The 18,887-nt window shown below is 34.1% G+C and overlaps 1 protein-coding gene and 1 long non-coding RNA gene across 3 annotated transcripts in view; one reads left to right on the forward strand and one right to left on the reverse strand.

The window, feature by feature from the left end:
* Nucleotides 1-12,354, forward strand: part of LOC144612905 (uncharacterized) — a 66,129-nt gene extending 53,775 nt beyond the window's left edge. The window contains exon 4 of the long non-coding RNA XR_013550066.2: nt 12,196-12,354. This is a non-coding gene — a long non-coding RNA (uncharacterized LOC144612905). The remainder of the gene's footprint in view (nt 1-12,195) is intronic.
* PGR (progesterone receptor) overlaps nt 1-18,887 on the reverse strand; it is a 105,361-nt gene that overhangs the window by 54,316 nt on the left and 32,158 nt on the right. For both annotated transcript variants that reach the window (XM_060605291.2, XM_060605292.2), the window contains exon 3: nt 11,461-11,577. In XM_060605291.2, coding sequence (XP_060461274.1) covers nt 11,461-11,577 — 117 coding nt within the window. The remainder of the gene's footprint in view (nt 1-11,460; nt 11,578-18,887) is intronic.

Here is an 18,887-nt window from a genome sequence, read left to right on the forward strand (position 1 = left end):
AGAGGGAGAAAACACAGGTCATCAACAAAGGAAAAATATAAGAATCTCATTTTCTTTCAATTATATTACATGCCTAAAAACAATGGCAATGTATATATATTTGAGTGAGAAGGGGCCCATTCCATACATTTTCCATGTTTGAATAGAATTTTAGTAAAGATTTGGTTGGCCAAGGGAAGTAGTACACACAGTAACATCCCACTCACTTCCTTTTCCATCTCACTCCTCCTACTTCCCTCAGTCCCATCCTAAGCAACACAGATTCTCTTTTGCCTTTGGTAGATCAAATTGATGAATATCTTTTGTAACTTCAACATGTTCCTGGAGTCACAGGCTCTATCCCAAACAGTTTTAAAAGCATTTCTAAAAATCAAAACAAGTAGGACATTTTCTACAAAGCTAAAAAAAAAATTAACTGAGAAATATTTGCAATCATTTAGAAAAATTTCCTACCACATAAAAATATATACATTTTCTTTCAAGATTATGTTTCCATGGGAAAAACATAGTTTGAAACGTAAATAGATATGACAATATTCAATAACTTTACACTAATTAAATACACTCTACTATCTATGATTCGGTAAATTAATGCAATTCCAAGATACCTGCATTGATTTTTTAATGGTTCCTACAGATAAATAATTAAAAACTTTTAGAAGATACAATAAATATTCTGCATTAAAGTTAAATATTATTTTAACAATGACAATATTTGCATAAATGACTCCATGATATGAAAGATATTTTAAGCTACTATTTACTAAACTTTTTTATAGGCCAGACGCCATGCTACATGCTTTAGATGTATCATTTCATTTGCCCTCATAATAACCCTAATTATGTAATCTTTTTTTTTCTAAGTTTTATGTATTTTGAGAGAGAGAGTGTGTGCACGTGCATGGGGGAGGAGCAGAGAGAGAAGGAGACAGAGTCCCAAACGGACTCTGTTAGCATGGAGGAGCCCAATGTGGGCTTGAACTCAGAAATTGTGAGATCATGATCTGAGCCAAAATCAAGAGTCTGATGTTTAACTGACTGAGCTACCCAAGCACCCACCTCATTATGTGATCTTAATGGAAAAGAAAGCAGAGATGTGTAAAGGTTGCAGTGCGTCCTGCAGCTATTGGTGGGGAAATTTAAGTCAAACCCTACTTGTGCTGACTGTGCATCCTCATACTTGTATAATGCTATACCATCGCCTACAGAGGTGTTTTAAAAATTCTTTTTTACAAACAGAAGACCATGGCAGAAAGGAAGGGGAAAAAAATAGATACAAACAGAAAGGGAGGGAGGCAAACCCTAAGAGACTCTTAAATACAGAGAACAAACTGCAGGTTGGTGGGGGTTGGGAGACAGGGGAAAGTAGGTGATGGGCACTGAGGAGGGCACTTGTTGGGATGAGCACTGGATGTTGTATGTAAGCCAATTTGAAAATAAATTATATTCATAAAAAATTCTTTTTTAACCTATTGACAAATTTTAAAATTTTAAAGCAGAGTTAATATATTTGATTGAAACTGGCATAAAATTCTATATAAACTCTTCTGGAAATGTAGAAAATTAGGTAGCTTATAAATCCCTTCTCCAGAACACCTAATATGATGGATGAAATATAACTAACATACTTTTAAATGCATAGTTAAACTCACAAAGTCAGCAAAGTATCAAGGAGTCCAAAATGAAGACTATTTCTATCCACTGACAAAGGGGACATGAGAAGACAGCTTGTCTGTTTCATCCTTATTAGTTCAGTATAAAACATCTCTCCTTTGATCACTCTTAATCAAAGGCCTTCTTCAGCCAGATTGGCAGCTTGAAATTATTCTACCTGCATGGTACAGGAATCCTAGAGCATTAATGAAATCCTTAAAGTGCCTGGAAGAATAAAATAAGAATTCTTTGGACAGAAACTCCCTCAATTAAGGCCACACAGAATTAAAGAATTAAGAAAGAAAGAAAGAAAGAAAGAAAGAAAGAAAGAAAGAAAGAAAGAAAGAAAGAAAGAAAAAAGAAAGAAAGAAAGAAAATAAAATTAAGCTGTGCCAGACATGAATTTATAATCCAAAATTACAAAAGGCACAATGAGTAAGAAGTAACAGAGATAATAAGCAGGGTGCTGGAACTGGAACTGGCTCATAATGGCCTATGAAAACTTATTAAATATTCAGGAATACTGAGAGCCAATTTTTAAAACTCTGGTAGCCTGAAATTTGCTATAAAGGAGTATAACTACAATCATGGGGGAATTCTGTAAATAATAACGGCTTTTTTTTAAACCATCATGCTACAGTGGCATAATTAGATTCGGAGTTATGGGACTTTGGAATTAGTGAATACAAATATTTGTGGCAAATTTGTTTACAACTTATTAAAGTTATATGAAAAAAGAATGGAAACACAAAAAAGTAAAAGCTTTTTTATTTTAGTAAAAATAAGACAAATTTATAAAAGAAACAAGTATAATGTTTAAAAAAATACCACCACTAAAGTTAAGAGATGGTAAACTTGAAGATATAACTGACTAAATTTCACAGAATATAGCATAGATAACAATATGAGAAATATTATATAGGGTAAGGATATTTGGAAGAGAGAATGTGCTAATATATGTCTAGTAAGTGTTCTAGAGGTAGAAAAAGGCAATGTGGAGGGAAGCAATATTTGAAGAATACTGGGATGGTATTGATCCTCCTGGTATGTACAAAAGACACAAATTTATAAATCATGATTTACAAGTAGAACAAATGAAGCTAACTTATTACTGGTTGTTACAGTGAATTTGTAGAAAAAGTATAAAAAACATTTTACATAAATATAGATAAAATATTGCCTCAAAGAAACAGCTGTTAGATAAATGGGAGAATTCTCAGAAAAAATGATACTCCCAGAAGGTAGTAGATGAGCATCTTTACAGCGTGGAGAAAAACAAAGACAACCTAAAATTTTTAAATCACCAAAATCATCTTTTGAAAGTGAAGGGTAAAGAAAGATATTTTAAATGGATAAATGAAATTATCATTAATAATTTCCCACATAAAGAACTTACAAAAATTGTATCTCAAAAACAAGTAAACTGAATGAAGGACTGAGTTGGAAAAAAAACCAAATAGGTAAACATATACGTAAATCTTTCAGACTGAATAAAGTAATATAGATTACTAATTATGGACTAAGTTCTGAAGTGAATGTTTACTTTGCCATGGCCTCTCTATTTGTTTTTATTTCTGGCAAAAAAAATGTTATATTTTTTATTTTGTGGATGACACAAGGTGTTCATGTGATAATGCTGGGCACATTGCATAGAGGCAGAATACTATATTGGATATTAAAATGTAAATTTTATGGAAGCTGGAAAGCTTTCTGGGAATTGGATGAGAAAATAGAGGGTAAAGATCAGCAGACAGGGAATAGTGCAAATCCTTTGATATTATAAGGATCATAATAAGCTTTGCTCTTGTTTAGTTGGATTTATAGGCAATTATCTCAATAGTAGCTGTGAGAAATCATGTCTAGATCTGTGTTTTACTTCGAATTATCAAAAGGATGATGTTGCTGGGATCAGTACATTGGGACTATGCTCTAACAACCTCTTTTGGCACAGATTTGGCTTGCTTTTCTACTTCCCAGATTAAACCAACATGCCTGCATTTATACTTAAAAAAATACAAATGCTAGATAACAGGAAATATAAAATTAAAATGAATATTTAAAAAAAAAAAAACCAAACTATATTAGAATTGTTTTAAATAGTAAATGTCTCAATTATCCAAATAAAGTTAGACTACAAATGGAGGAGAATCTTTATATCCCTCAACCCTAACTTTTTAAGGGGGTCTAAAAACAGTAAATACTGCTAGATGCTCTTGAACAGTTTTAGCTGGCAGCCATAAAAGCAGTCCCTAATTGAAAACAAACAAACAAACAAACAAAAAACCAAACCACCAAAAAACACCCCCAAAACAAACAAAAAACACAAAGAAATGAGAATGAATATTCTAAGGAATATCCTTATCCCGTATGTGTGAAAGGGGGTTTAGGGTGAACAATCAGGAAGTGACCAGAAGACATTATTTGGCTGTAGGTTTCATTCAATTTAGTGAACTGAGGAAATAGTGTGAGAAGTATTATCTTGGTATGGGGGTTGCTCATTCAAAGACCAGGGTTTGGGTAGAAAAGGAAATGCTCATAAGAGGAAGATAGTCCAAAGAGGTTAGGTGGCAGGCATCACCCAAACCAATTCCTGCATCAAAGAGAGGACAGATGATTTCAGTTTTTATAGTAATTAAAGGCACAGACTAAGTTTCTATACTTCCAAAGAAGGTACTGTTCAGAAATTCTTCAAAAAAAAAAAAAAAAAAGACTTTCTGGCTTTCAAGTATAGGAAGAGAAAAAAACAACAACACTTTACTACACAACCCATATTCTGTAGCCCAGAAAGTTATTCTCTTTGCCAAGAGACATGGGAGGTGAATATAGGGGCAAAAGGGGGCAGGAAAGAAACTAGCTTTCTAGCATAACCCTTTAAAATCTGAAGAAAAGGCTTTCTACCAAAATAAATAAATAAATAACAACCCTATAAAAATAGTCTCCAGCTTTAAAAAAATTTCAGCTAACATTAACTATGTATTTAATCATTCCTTTATGTAGAAAGTTACTTATATTTGTAAGAGCTAATTACCTTTATAATAATTCATCATTTTTACCACAAATGCAAAATACAGAGCCGTATTCATTTTAGAATTTTTTTGTGAGTCATTACACAAAAATTTTTTCCAAAGGAAAGAAGTTGGAAGCATAACACCTAAATTAGAAGATATATTACCATACTTCAGCATGTAACTATCTTTCCTACTCAGTACTGTATAGCAATAACAAAATGCAAGAGTTTATTGTGACCTGGTGAAGGCAAGGAAAGTGGTTTATTAAAAATAAGACTTATATGCAACTAAGAGACCCAATAACTCAAACACAATTCTTATAATCAGCACACAGCCACTAAAGCTGGTATTACAACCTGCGATATCTATGTCATGACCTGTGAAAACATTAATATTTCTGGCTTCTGAAATTCTTCCATATATTTTATTAAATCTTTAAAAAAATTTTCAAGGTTTACTCTTTGTTTCATCTTTTGTTATTTAAATGGTCTCTATATCAGAAATGAGAAACCTCAGAGTGGTAAACATGTAGGAAGGAAGGAAAGGATGTATCTCCATTTTTAGTAATATGTAGGCTATTATTACTTAAGTGAAACTCTTCTAATTATGAAAGAATCCAACTAGAAGCAACCCTGATTATCATTCAAAAGGAAGCTCTCACATTCTCAGTAGAATACAAGTACACTTACCCTTACTCCAGAAATTTAATACAGGACTAGCAGTTAGAATCTGATCCAGAAATTGCATACCTTTCTGATTTATAAGAACTGGACTGTTGACTCCACAGACTTTTGCTATTAACTCTTCCAGGCAGACCAATACCAGGACTATGACATATCAGAGTGTGGTGCCACTTCTTTCTAATAAACCTCTGTGCAGATCTACTTATGAGATATTTAAATACACAAACCATATTTCTCAGTTTGTGATACTGACCACAAGATAACATTAGAATTCAATCAATCTTTCCTTCAAATATGCCTGAAATACAGTAAGGTTTTCCTTCTTCTTTCTTTTTTTTATATCCCAGATAGCCCTCAGAATCAAAGATACTGCATTATATATTAGTCCTATGAACCATCTAACACTATGAAACTCCCTAAATTATTTTGAATGACAATATGGTGTTTGGGGAAGACAAATTAACTTGAAATAACTTCAGGGGTAGTTTGGAAGGTTTGTAGAGACTACCTGATTTTAAAAAAAGAGAGACAAGGAAATTTTATAAGAAATTAATCTAATGAGTTTAGTGAAAGAACATATCAAAAGCTTTAAAATATCTGTTAATATATTATTCCTTAGAGTGAAGAATATATGAAAAATGATCATATCAATTAAAAATTGAGTGACAGATATATAGGTATTTACTTGTTTATTTTTATTAATTTGGTAGGCTTAATATATTTTATAATTACATAATACAGCAAGTTGTTATATTATGGAGAATCATTAAAAAAACTCTAATGGGAAAAATATTAAAATGGTTATATTATGTGAATGACTATTTTTGGCTTGGGATAGATTTTCAATTATAGATTCTAATGAGATAACCACCTCACACCTGTCAGAATAGCTAAAATTAACAAATCAGGAAACAACAGATGTTGCTGAGGATGCAGAGAAAGGAGAACCCTTTTTCACTGTTGTTAGGAATGCAAACTGGTGCAGCCACTCTGCAAAACAGTGTTTTTGTTCCTGAAAAAATTAAAAATAGAGCTACCTTATAACCCAGCAATTGCACTACTAGGTATTTATCCAAAGGATACAAAAGTGCTGATTCTAAGGGGCACATGTACCCCAATGTTTATAGCAGCAATATCAACAATAGCAAAATTATGGAAAGAGCCCAAATGTCCATTGACTAACAAATGGATAAAGAAGATATGGTATGTATGTACACACACACACACACACACACACACACACACACACACACACACACTGGAATATTACTCGGCAATCAAAAAGAATGAAATCTTGCCATTTGCAACAACATGGATGGAACTACAGCATATTATGCTAAGCGAAATAAGTCAGCCAGAGAAAGATAGATATCATATGACTTCATTCATATGTGGAATTTAAGGAACAAAACAGATGAACATAGGAGAAGGGAAAGAAAAATAAGATAAAAACAGAGGAAGCAAACCATAAGAGACTCTTAAATACAAAGAACAAACTTAGGGTTGCTGGAGGGGAGGTGGGTGGGGTGATAGACTACGTGGGTGAAGGGCATTAAGGAGGGCACTTGTTGGGATGAGCACTGGGTGCTATATGTAAGTGATAAATGACTAAAATCTACTCCTGGAACCAATATTACACTATATGTTAACTAACTTGGATTTAAATAAAATAAAAAAAAACTATAAGACATTAACAAAACAAATTGAAGAGGACACAAATGCAAATACGTATAGCAGGCTCATGGATTGGAAGTTCAGTATCATTGAAATGTCCATGCTACCCAAAGCAATCTACACATTCAGTGAAATCCCTATCAAAATATCAATAGCATTTGTCATAGAACTAGAAAAAGTAATACTAAAATTTGTATGGAACTACAAAAGACCTCAAATAGCCAAAGCAATCTTGAGAAAGAAGAACAAAGCTGGAGGTATAACAATTCCAGATTTCAAGATATACTACAAAGCTGTAGTAATAAAAACACCATGTACTGGCACCAACACAGACACAGATCAATGTAATAGGATAGAGAGCCCAGTAATAAACTAATGCTTTTATGATCAATTAATCTATGACAACAATATGCAGGGGGGAAAAGACAGTCTCTTTAATGGTGCTGGGAAAACTGGACAGCATTAAGCAAAAGAATGATATTGGATCACTTACTTAAACTATATACAAAAATAAACTCAAAATGGATTAAACACCTAAATGTGAAACTGGAAACCATAAAATTCCTAGAAGAAAACACATGCAATAATATCTTGCCATTGTTCTTAGCAACATTTTTCTAGATATGTCTCTTCAGGCAAGATAAATAAAAGCAAAATTAAACTATTGGGACCAAACCAAAATAAAAAGCCTCTGTACAGTGAAGGAAATCATCATCAAAACAAAAAGGCAACTTACTGAATGGAAGATTTTTGCAAATGATATATCTGACAAGGCATTAATATCCAAAATTTATAAATAACTTATATGACTCAACACCAAAAAAAAAATCTGATTAAAAATTGGCAGAGGGGCTCCTGGGTGGCTCCTGGTCAGGTTGGTTGTGTCCAACTTCAGCTCAGGTCATGATCTCCAGGTTTGGGAGCTTGAGCTCTGAGTCAGGCTCTGTGCTGACAGCTCAGAGCCTGGAGCCTGCTTTGCATTCTGTGTCCCTCCTATACTCATACTCTCTCTCTATCTCTGTCTCTCAAAAATAAGCAAACATTAAAAAAAAATTTAATGGCCAGTGGACCTGAATAGACATTTTTCCAAAGAAGACATACATGGCCAACCAGCATATGAAAGATGGTCAAAATCACTAAACATCGGGGAAATGCAAACCAAAATTACAGTGAGGTATTACCTTATCCCTGTCAGAATAGCTAGAATTGAAAAGACAATAAATAACAAGTGCTGAAAAGGATATGAAGAAAAAGGAAGCCTTGTGCACTGCTGGTGGGAATGAAAATTGTTGTAGCTACTATGGAAAACAGTATGGAGGTTCCTCAAAAAGTTAGAAATACCACATGATTCAGTAATTAAACCACAGGGTCTCAAAGAAAACAAAAACACTAATTCAAAAAGATATTTGCACCCCTATGTTTATTGCAGCATTATAAACAACAACCAAATTAGGGAAGCAACCCAAGTGTCCATAAGTAGATAGATGGATAAAGAAGATGTGATATATATGTGCAATTGACTTAGTCATGAAAAAGCATGAAATCTTGCCATTTGCAACAACATACATAGTCTTAGGGGCTATTATGCTAAGTGAAATACATCAAAGACAAATAACATATGATTTCACTTACACGTGAAATCTAAAGAAACAAACAGAAAAGCAGAAATAGACCCATAAATGCAGAGACCAAACATGGTCGCCAGAGTGGAGGGAGCTGGGGGGATTGGCAAAATAGGTGAAAGAGAGTGAGAGGTACAGGTTATCCACTCATGGAATGTACAAGTCATGGAGATGAAAGCTACAGCATAGGGAATTAAATCATTGGTATTGTAATAGCATTGTATGAAGACAGAAGGTAGCAAAACTTGTGGTGAGCACAGCACATAGACCTGTCAAATCACTGTTTTACACCTGAAACTAAGGTAACTTTTAGGTTAACTATGTCTCTATTATATATATATATATATATATATATATATATATATATATATACACACTACAAAAAGGTTATGAGTTCATTTTAATGTATTTTAGAAAAATTATAACCATTACATCAAACTCATGATGCCGGAGATATTGCTTAAGAAATGGTTAACTGATGGAAGCATCGCAATTCTCAACTTCAAGTCATATTACAAAGCTGTAATGATCAAGACAGTATGTTACTGGTGCAAAAACAGACACATCAGTGGAACAGAACAGAAAACTCAGAAATGAACCCACAACTATATATGGTCAATTAATCTTCAAGAGACTAGGAAAGACTATCCAATGGAAAAAAAGACAGTCTTTTCAACAAGCGTGTCAGGAAAACTGGATAGCAACATGCAAAAGAATGAAACTGAACCACTTTATTATACCATAAACAAAAATAAATTCAAATTGGATAAAAGACTTAAATGTTAAACAGGAAAACATTAAAATCGTAGAGAAGAACACAGGCAGTAACCTCTTTGACATTGGCCATAGCAAATTCTTACTAGATATATCTCCTGAGGCAAGGGAGATAAAAAAGCAAAAATAAACTATTGGGACCTTATCAAAGTAAAACCATCTGCACAGTGAAGGAAACAATCTACAAAACTGAAAGGCAACTGAAGGAATGGGAGAAGATATGTGCAAATGATGTCAGATAAAGGTTTAGTATCCAAAATATACAAAGAACTTATAAAACTCAACACCTGAAAAACAAATAATCCATTTTAAAAAATGGGCAGAAGACAGGAATAGACAATTTTCCAAAGAAGACATCCAGATGGCCAACAGACACATGAAAAGATCACTCATCATCAGGGAAATACAAATCAAAACCACATTGAGATACCACCTCACATGGGTCAGAGTAGGTAAAATTAACAACTCAGAAAACCACAGATGATGGCAAGGATATGAAGAAATGGGAACCCTTCTGTACTGTCGGTGGGAATGTAAACTGACACAGCCACTCTGGAAAACAGTATGGATGTTGCTCAAAAGTTAAAAATAGAGCTACCCTATGAGCCAGCAACTGCACTACTAGGTATTTACCCAAAGGAAACAAAAATACTAATTTGAAAGAGATACATGCACCCTGATGTTTATAGAGGCATTATCAACAATAGCCAAATTATGGAAAGAACCCAAATGTCCATGGACTGATAAATGGATAAAGAAGAAGTGGTATGTATACACGATGGGATATTGCTCAGCCTTAAAAAAAATGAACTATTGCCATTTGCAATGACGTGGATGGAGCTAGAGAATATTATGCTAAGTGAAGTAAGTCAGAGAAAGACAAATACCATATGAGTTTACTCATATGTGGAATTTAAGAACAAAACAAATGAAAATAGAGGGGGATAAAAAGAGAGAAGCAAAAACCAAGAAACAGACTCTTAACTATAGTGAACAAACAATGGTTACCAGAGGGGAGGTGGGCAGGGGGATGGGAGAAGTAGATGGTGGTTATCTTGGAGGGAACTTGTTGTGATGAGCACTGGGTGTTGTATGTAAGCAATGAATCACTCAATTCTATACTTGAAATTAATATACTATATGTTAACTAGCTGTAATTTAAATAAAAACTTGGAACCATAAAAAATAAAATTTGAAAAACAATAAATAAAAACTTAGGGAAAAAGAAAATATACTTAGAAGGGGGAAGAAAAAGAAATTGCCAAGTGAAATGAAAATATTAATTAAAGGATTCAGAAGTGACTCCTCTCCCTGATACTTCCTATTAATTCATCCGGCTTAATATTTTTGATAACACTTACAATAATTTGACATACATACTTATTGTTCCTCTACCCAAAATGTAAGCTCCATTAGGGTAGAGATTTGTTTCTGTTTCTGTTTTGTGTGTGTGTGTGTGTGTGTGTGTGTGTGTGTGTGTGTGTGCGCTGCTATACCCCCAGAATTTAGAAGAGTACCTGGTAAGTGGTAAGGGCTCCATATATAGTTACTTAAAGAGAATGAGGAAGGGAAGTAGGGTGGGAGGGGATTGATGGAGAGAGAGAGGGAGATGGATAAAGACCAATGTACTTGACCAATTCACAGAATCAATTTTTGATTCTGAAAAGAACCTCAGTACTCTCATTTTACAAATAAGGAGACTGATGCCCAGAAGGAGTTAGTGACTTATCCAAGGCTACCCAGACAGTGAGTGGTAGAGACTAGATCCAACCTATGTTACTTAATAAGAGGCTGGTGAACTTCTCATAGCATCTCCGTATAGGCAATATAGACAAATGAAGGCTTATTACTTTTCATAACATACCTAAAAAAGATGAGAATCTATTGCTAATGTGATATTAATGGTTGCATCATTCAGACACCAATAATCATGACAGGAAAAGCAAAACAAGAACAAAGATGAATAAGAAAACTAGGATTTCCCGGCCCACGGTTTTAGAGTGTAAATATTCAACAGCATATTACTGATGAAAACATCAGTATTACCTCCAAGGACCATGCCAGCCTGGCAACACTTTCTAAGGCGACATGCGGGGCAGTTTTTTCTGCGGATTTTATCAACAATGCAATCATTTCTTCCAGCACATAAATAATTATGCTGTCCTAGAAAACAAAACAAAAACAAGAGTTATATATGATATCTAAAGACCTTTGGAAATTTTATGCATAGAAAACTTAAAACAACAACAACAACAACAACAACAACAACAACAACAACAACAAATGCACATCAGCAAGTGCATTACTGTCTCTCTCCGCCTCTTGCCTGGCATAAGTGAATGTTGGGGATGCTCCAAACCCTGTTTAATAGTTTACCCGTGTCTTCATGAGCCTTAATGAGGTGCACACAGCATATAAATTAATTTTATGACTCCTTTAAAAATGTTTTGTATAATATTTCTGTTCATCTTCTTAATGGTGTCAGTATGAGATTGCCCTTAGCCCTTTCTCATTTCAAGGTTATCTACATGTTGTTGATAAGCTTTAGTTATGTAAGATAGTCAAACTATAGTAAAACTTTTTTTTCTTTCTGACATCTAAACCTTCAAGAAACAGACTAAAGAACTAAAGAAGTCTCTGAAATAGACATTTTATAAAATCTATACACTTAATTCTATTGGAAAATCCTGGAGCTATCTTACTTACAGGGTCAAATGATTGTGAATAGCACATTAAAAAAAAAAAAAAGATGTCACTGATTGTGCTGACTTTACTGCCTAGGTTATTTTGGCTGCAAATTAGAAAACACAATAAATGGAAATAATGATAAATGAGAAAAATTTAAAACACTGAGAAGTACTGAATGAAGGAAAAGACAGAAGAATTGTAGAAGAAATGCACATACTATGTGTGACCATGGGATCATTTGTGGAGTTTTCCTTCAAAAGGTCTGGGATATTAATTTAATATTCAACCATGATGATTTTATTTTATTTATTTTATTTTTAATATAATTTATTGTCAAATTGGCTTCCATGCAACACCCAGTGCTCATCCCAAGTTCTCCCCTCAATGCCCATCACCCACTTTCCCCTCTCTCCCACCCCCCATCAACCCTCAGTTTGCCTTCTATGTTTAAGAGTCTCTTATGGTTTGCCTCCCTTCCTCTTTGTTTGTAACTTTTTTTCCCCTTCACTTCCCCCATGGTCTTAAGTTTCTCAAGATACACATATGAATGAAAACATAACAACCATGATCCTTTTAAACCACAAACGTGTTCCATTTAATAAAGCATGGAACAATCTAACTTAATTAGATTGAATTTAAAAAATTCAGCTTAAACATAGAAACATTAATTAACCGAAAAATTTACTTTTTGGCACTCATTTTCCAATAAATTCCTGTAGCACAGACTGAGTCTTTTTAACCTCTTCAGCTTACTTATATTTTGGAAGTATGAAAAGTAATTTTAAAGGATTATGGAATTTCCTTTAATATTTTATATTAGTCAGCATTAAAATCAGATTCACTCTTCTGGCCAAAGTTTGTGGTAAAGGAACACAGAGGTACCTTAAACATTTGCTTTATCAAGCAAGGGCAAGGATGTGAACAAAGCACAAAGGGAAAAAAGGCCATGTCTGTCAGACAGCTAGCAACAAAATGGTCTTGGCCTGGGGCATTTTGGGATAAGCACAGATGGTCTTTTCTTAAATATATATTCCTCCACAAACTTATGTCCATGTACTCTCTCCTACTAATGTTCATTCTCTTGTTTAGGAGTCTTAGGCATAGACTTAGGGCTTTCCTCCTAACAAAGGATGGTTATGAAGTTTCACACTCATGTCCATCAGATTAGTAGAGTGTACACTGCATGCTACTTTTTGATTTGACTCTGCTCATTTTTTTACCACAAGTTATATTTGCAGGCTACAGGAGTGACTGTGGGAATAAAGTATGTGTAAATCAATCAATCAGTCAATTAACCTATCCATCCATCTGTTATTCATCTGGACCCTACACTGATTTCTCACAAGAAGAGAGAACAGGAAGTAGGGAGCAAGATTTTCCATTCTATACAGAGAAAAAACTTAAACAGTGCACATGGATGTAATTGTTTTTTTGAAGGGAGGCTCTCCTGCCTTCTACCCCTAGGTCACAAATATTTAGGAAAAACCAAAAGCCCAAAAGAAACACCAGCATCTGGGATACTGCTGATTATAGTATTTCAATTTCTTAAATGATTTACAATGGCACCTTCTCTTTCAGTGCTCAGAGGGAGTTCTTCTTACCAAGGTTCTCAGTCTATGCTCTTGTAACCATTGTTTCCTACCTGCTTTCAAATCTTGCCCTTTCTCTCCTAAAATCTTTAGACTCTTCCTCTCCAATGATATCCTCCTTTCACAAGTGTTTCCATGCCAAAAAATTCTAGCAGCAATAAGGGAAAAATAAAAGGAATTCTGTCTCACTCTAAATTCTTCCAGGATCCATGCCTTGGTCATCTAACTTGTTGAAAAAATCATCTACATTTTCAGTCTCTAACTACCCAACTTCCTTTACTCCTCAGCATACTATAATATGGCTTATATATATTCACTGTTCTTATAAAACGGCTTAAAAAAGATTTCTTCATTCCTAAATACTGTGGATTCTTTCTTGACCTTCTGTATAATTTGCCACTGATAATTTCTCTCCCCACCTGTCTCCTGCTTTGTTTTGGGGGGCATGTCTCTTCTGACTCTTCATGTGTCTTTCTAATGGTTCCTTTAAGTTCCATTTGCCAACATCTTGTCCTTTGCCTATTTCTTATATGTTTTACTCCACTGTACACACCATATGGGTAGTTTCATTATCTTCTCATGGCTCCAAAACCTCACTCTGAGCTCTGCCCTTCCAACCACTTATTTGTAGTTACTTCAAACTCACTCAACATATATAAAAAATAATATAGTGATTATCTGGTCAAATTGTTAATTTTATAAATTGTATTATTCGCGAAATTGTGGAACAAATTAAGGAAATTCAAAAGAAAATCATCTACAATTTCATTATCATGCCCTATCATTTTTGTGTTTCATTCTAGTTGGCCTATACAGACCTAGAGGATACTTAATACTTACTTGTTAATATTCATTAAGTGAATGCATATACACTCTTATAAAACCCTCATACATTCAACAAGCATTTATTGCTTATCATGTATGTCCCAATACTGTTTGAATAATCACTTTTCCCCACTAAATGTAAATGCCTAATTTCCATGCCTAATTTCCACCTAATTTTTGATACTATACTATAGTTTTAAACAGCAGAGTTACTTGAAATAAGATTTATTATTCAAAGTTTGGATCTGGATCTTACTATCTATAAGGTAATAACAACAGCAGCAGGCCACTATCAAGTATTTACTGAGTTACTTGAAATAAGATTGATTATTCGAAGTTTGTATCTGGATCTTACTATCTATAAGGTAATAACAACAGCAGCAGGCCACTATCAAGTATTTACTATCTGCTAGGCACTGTTATAAACTATTTGCATGTATCAACTCATTTATCATCATAGCATCCTTATTATTAACATTAGTCCCATTTTATAGAGTTAACTGAAGCACAGAGAAGTAACATTTCTAAAGTCACACAGCTAGACATTTGAGCCTAATTAACCTGAAAGGTAGTATAGAAATTTATTATTATTAACCTGAAATTTATTATTATTAACCTGAAAGGTAGTATAGAAAATTAAGAGTGTGGACTTTGGTTTTTTTCGTTGTTGTTGTCATGATTTTTTGTTTTGAGAGAGAGAGAGAGAGAGAGGTGAGGAGGGGAAGAGAGAGAGGGAGAGAGAGAATCTTAAGCAGGTGCCACGTCCAGCACAGAACCCAATGGCGAGATCACGACCTGAGCCGAAATCAAGAGTCTGACGCTTAACCAACTGAGCCAGCCAGGTGCCCCAAGAGTAAGGATTTTGGAGCATTACTGCTTAAGTTCAAATTTCAAACTCCTTACTTAGTAGCTAGATGACTTTGACAAGTAAAATGAAATAATATTAGTACCCAGAATTGGATCTAAGGATTAAACAATCTCATGTAAGAGTCTGTCAAATAGCAAGTAATAAATGAATGTCTGCTACAACTATGATTATTGTCACATCTCTAAATACCAAATACAGTACTGGATCTGTTCTAGATCTAGCCCCAAAATTCTATACTTAGTGAAGTTCTTCGGTTTGAAAGGCAATTGAAAGACATTCTCAGATATGCATAAAATCAGGAAATGAGAGCCCAGTACACACTCTGAAGAGATTCCTAAAGATATAACTTAACCAATAATGGATGAGTTACAATAGAGAATGCACGAGGAGAGAAATCTGGCATGAAAGATTGCTGATGAATACTAAATAAAGTTAAACATAGATTTAAGTATAAATGAGAAAATTATAGTTATCAAATAGAATGCAATTCTTATAACTCTTGGTGGGGGGGGGGGGAGAGCTAAGCATTCCAAGATTTGACGTCTGAAAAGGAGGAAAATTTCTGATAATAAAGGCTATTGGCATGAAGGCACCACCTTGAGGGGTAGGCATGATTCATATCATCATGGGCTGCCTGTAACAAAATGGAAAGGCTTAAAGAAATCTGAAAGTTACGCTATGGTCAACTTTAACACTAATGTTAGGCTATCAAAACTGCAATGCTGGTATAGCATCATGCAAGCAGAATTTAGGGGGTAAAATTAGAGGTTAACCTTTCCCAGGAGGCCTTTTGGCTTAAGAAATGTTTCACCCAACCAGTTCCAACTAGAGCTAAGATAATTTGGCATGGGGCCCAGGCATTGCCTCTGCAACCAGAAAGCTTGGCCAGGACTCAGAGCCACCGAGAAGGCAAGGAATACAGAAAGGACCACTCTGTCATATGTGTCACTCCATCAGGTACCTGGCTGTACATGCAAGTGAAGAAAGTTCATGCCCAAATGCATTGGCTCTGTCAAAACTTTATCCAGGACATCTTCAAAACACTGAATTGTGAGGGTTATGAATCCAGCATAGTGTGTAGTGCTACCACTTTTCTTTAGACAATTTACATTCTGGTTTTGAAAAACAGATCCACTTGCTCATTCCTCATAAATCACAGATTTAGGCTCAATTGTTGCTGCTCCTCAGTCCAACACAACATTGTCACTCTAAAACAATTTACAAAAAGTCAGTCTTCAAATTACTTAGTACGTTCTAATATCCTTGCTATCTACCCATACCTTCACCACCAGGAGTTACAAGACATCCGGGAGTATTTATAAGCTATGGGCCACCACAAACAGAATGAATGGCACAATGTTAAATAATAGGAGAATTCACCCAAACAGGAGATACTGTCTAAATCTCCCCTTTTAATATATACATCATCTGCCCCTTCTGAAACCTGGGGCAATGTTACCAAAAGTCTGTAATAGAACACCACATTTTCTCTTTCTCCTTAGAAAATCTCATATATTTCAGGGTGGGAAGAGCAAATGGTAATTACTATTACATCTTTTCTTTTGAATTTCATATTCTGTTTTATGTTCTAGTTGTACTAACATCCTTACATTTCCCCAAAGTCTCTCATACCTTTATGACTCTCCTCCCTTTTCTAAGTCTACCTGTTGAACAAACTCTTAACTGGTCTAACTGATCCGAGAAAGGCCTAGACATTTCTTCTACGTTACCAACTAAATATTCAATATGTATCTACTATAAATACTGTTTGCCTGCCTTCCCTAGGTTTTGTGAAGGTAAAAACTAGGTCTTTTGTAAGTTTTGTGTTAAATAAGACTGCAATAAATATTTGTTGAATATATGTACACATAACTATATTTTTTGTTTCACTTATAGCCATAACTATGGTGTACTCAATGATATAGGCTCTACAGTAGTATTTCACTTATTGTCATATATGGTAAATTTTAAAAATGCCTTGCTCCAGATTTGTATTTAACATCTTTCAACATTTTTATACACAATGCCTATTATTTCAACGAATTTCCTGCCTTTTTATATTAATAGACCATGAGTTATAAGTAGAGTCTTAACAAGCTTATTTTTATAGTTTTTTTATAATTTTTAAATTTCAATATAATTAACAGTGTTAGTTTCAGGTGTACAATATAGTAAATCAACAATTCTATACACCACTCAGTGCTCACCACGATACTCTTAACCCTTTCTATTTCACCTAACCCCCCTCCCATCTCCCCTCTGATAACCACCAGTTTTTCCTCTATACTTAAGCATCTGTTTATATCTTTTTTCTTTGTTCATTTATTACAAACTTATTTTTAACATCTACCTTTGTAAAGACATAAGTTTTTATTATTTCTGAAATTTTTATATTTATCTGAAAAAACAGATTATTGAATGGCTATATTTATGTTACTTCTAACTGCTCCCTATCTATATATCTATATATCTATATATCTATATCTATATTTATAAATAAATATATGATATATATTATAATATATCATAATTATATATATAACATATTATATATACTTATTTAATATATATTTATATAACTTTAATTTAATATCTTATATTTATAGAACTTTAATTTAATATATTAATATAACTTTAAGTGTTACTATCATTAAAAGGATCATATTCTGTGAAAATAAAAGCATTATTAAAATGTGACTGGATCATTTTATATGCCTAATGGCATAAGAATTTCGGATACACGATAAAATTCCATTTTGATTGAAATGAAATCTATTATAAGCTAAAAAGAGATTTACCTTTAAAATAAGACTTCTGTATTATTTTTGTTGCCTTATAAGCACAAGTGAACGCATTTCCCTTTGATTTGAGAGAAGTCACAACTTTTTCACGTCTTCCTTTGAAAAGGAGGGGGAAATATGTAGTAAAATGGCAGGAAGAATGAATATATATATTTAACAGATAAAGAACAAAGAAGAGGAAGTTGGTATTGTATCACTTGTGAAGCATAGGGTTGAGACAACATGACCTGGTACTTATGGGGGCATTCCTTCCACCACAAACACAAAAATGCTGAATAAAACGTCATGGAAATAATGTTGTTTAATTATAGTCTAGAACAAAAAACGGGGGTATCCCAATAATCCAGAAATTAAAAAAGATAAGCAGAGAGGAAACTGGAATGTTCAAAAAAAGTTTTAGGTGTAGATATAGGACCTAGGAGCCAAGAACTGGAGTTTAACAGTCACAAGGAGCCAGGATTTGTGGCCTCAGGCCCACCAGAAGAAGAGCATGGGAACTGAACCCTGCATAAAATGGAGAATCTGAAGGCTGTCTTATCCATGAAAATAGGGCTAGAAAACACTACACAGACTATGCTGATGAAGCCAGGAATCTGCCCAAAACTTTGGGTGGGGAGAGGAGTCACCCATAACTAACAATAAAACATACAAAAATCTTGGCCTTTACAAGAGGTGATTTTCACTACCACATGATGTATGAAC

This window comes from Panthera onca, chromosome D1 (assembly GCF_046562875.1).
Source record: "Panthera onca isolate mPanOnc1 chromosome D1, mPanOnc1 haplotype 2, whole genome shotgun sequence".
Classification (NCBI taxonomy): domain Eukaryota; kingdom Metazoa; phylum Chordata; class Mammalia; order Carnivora; family Felidae; genus Panthera; species Panthera onca.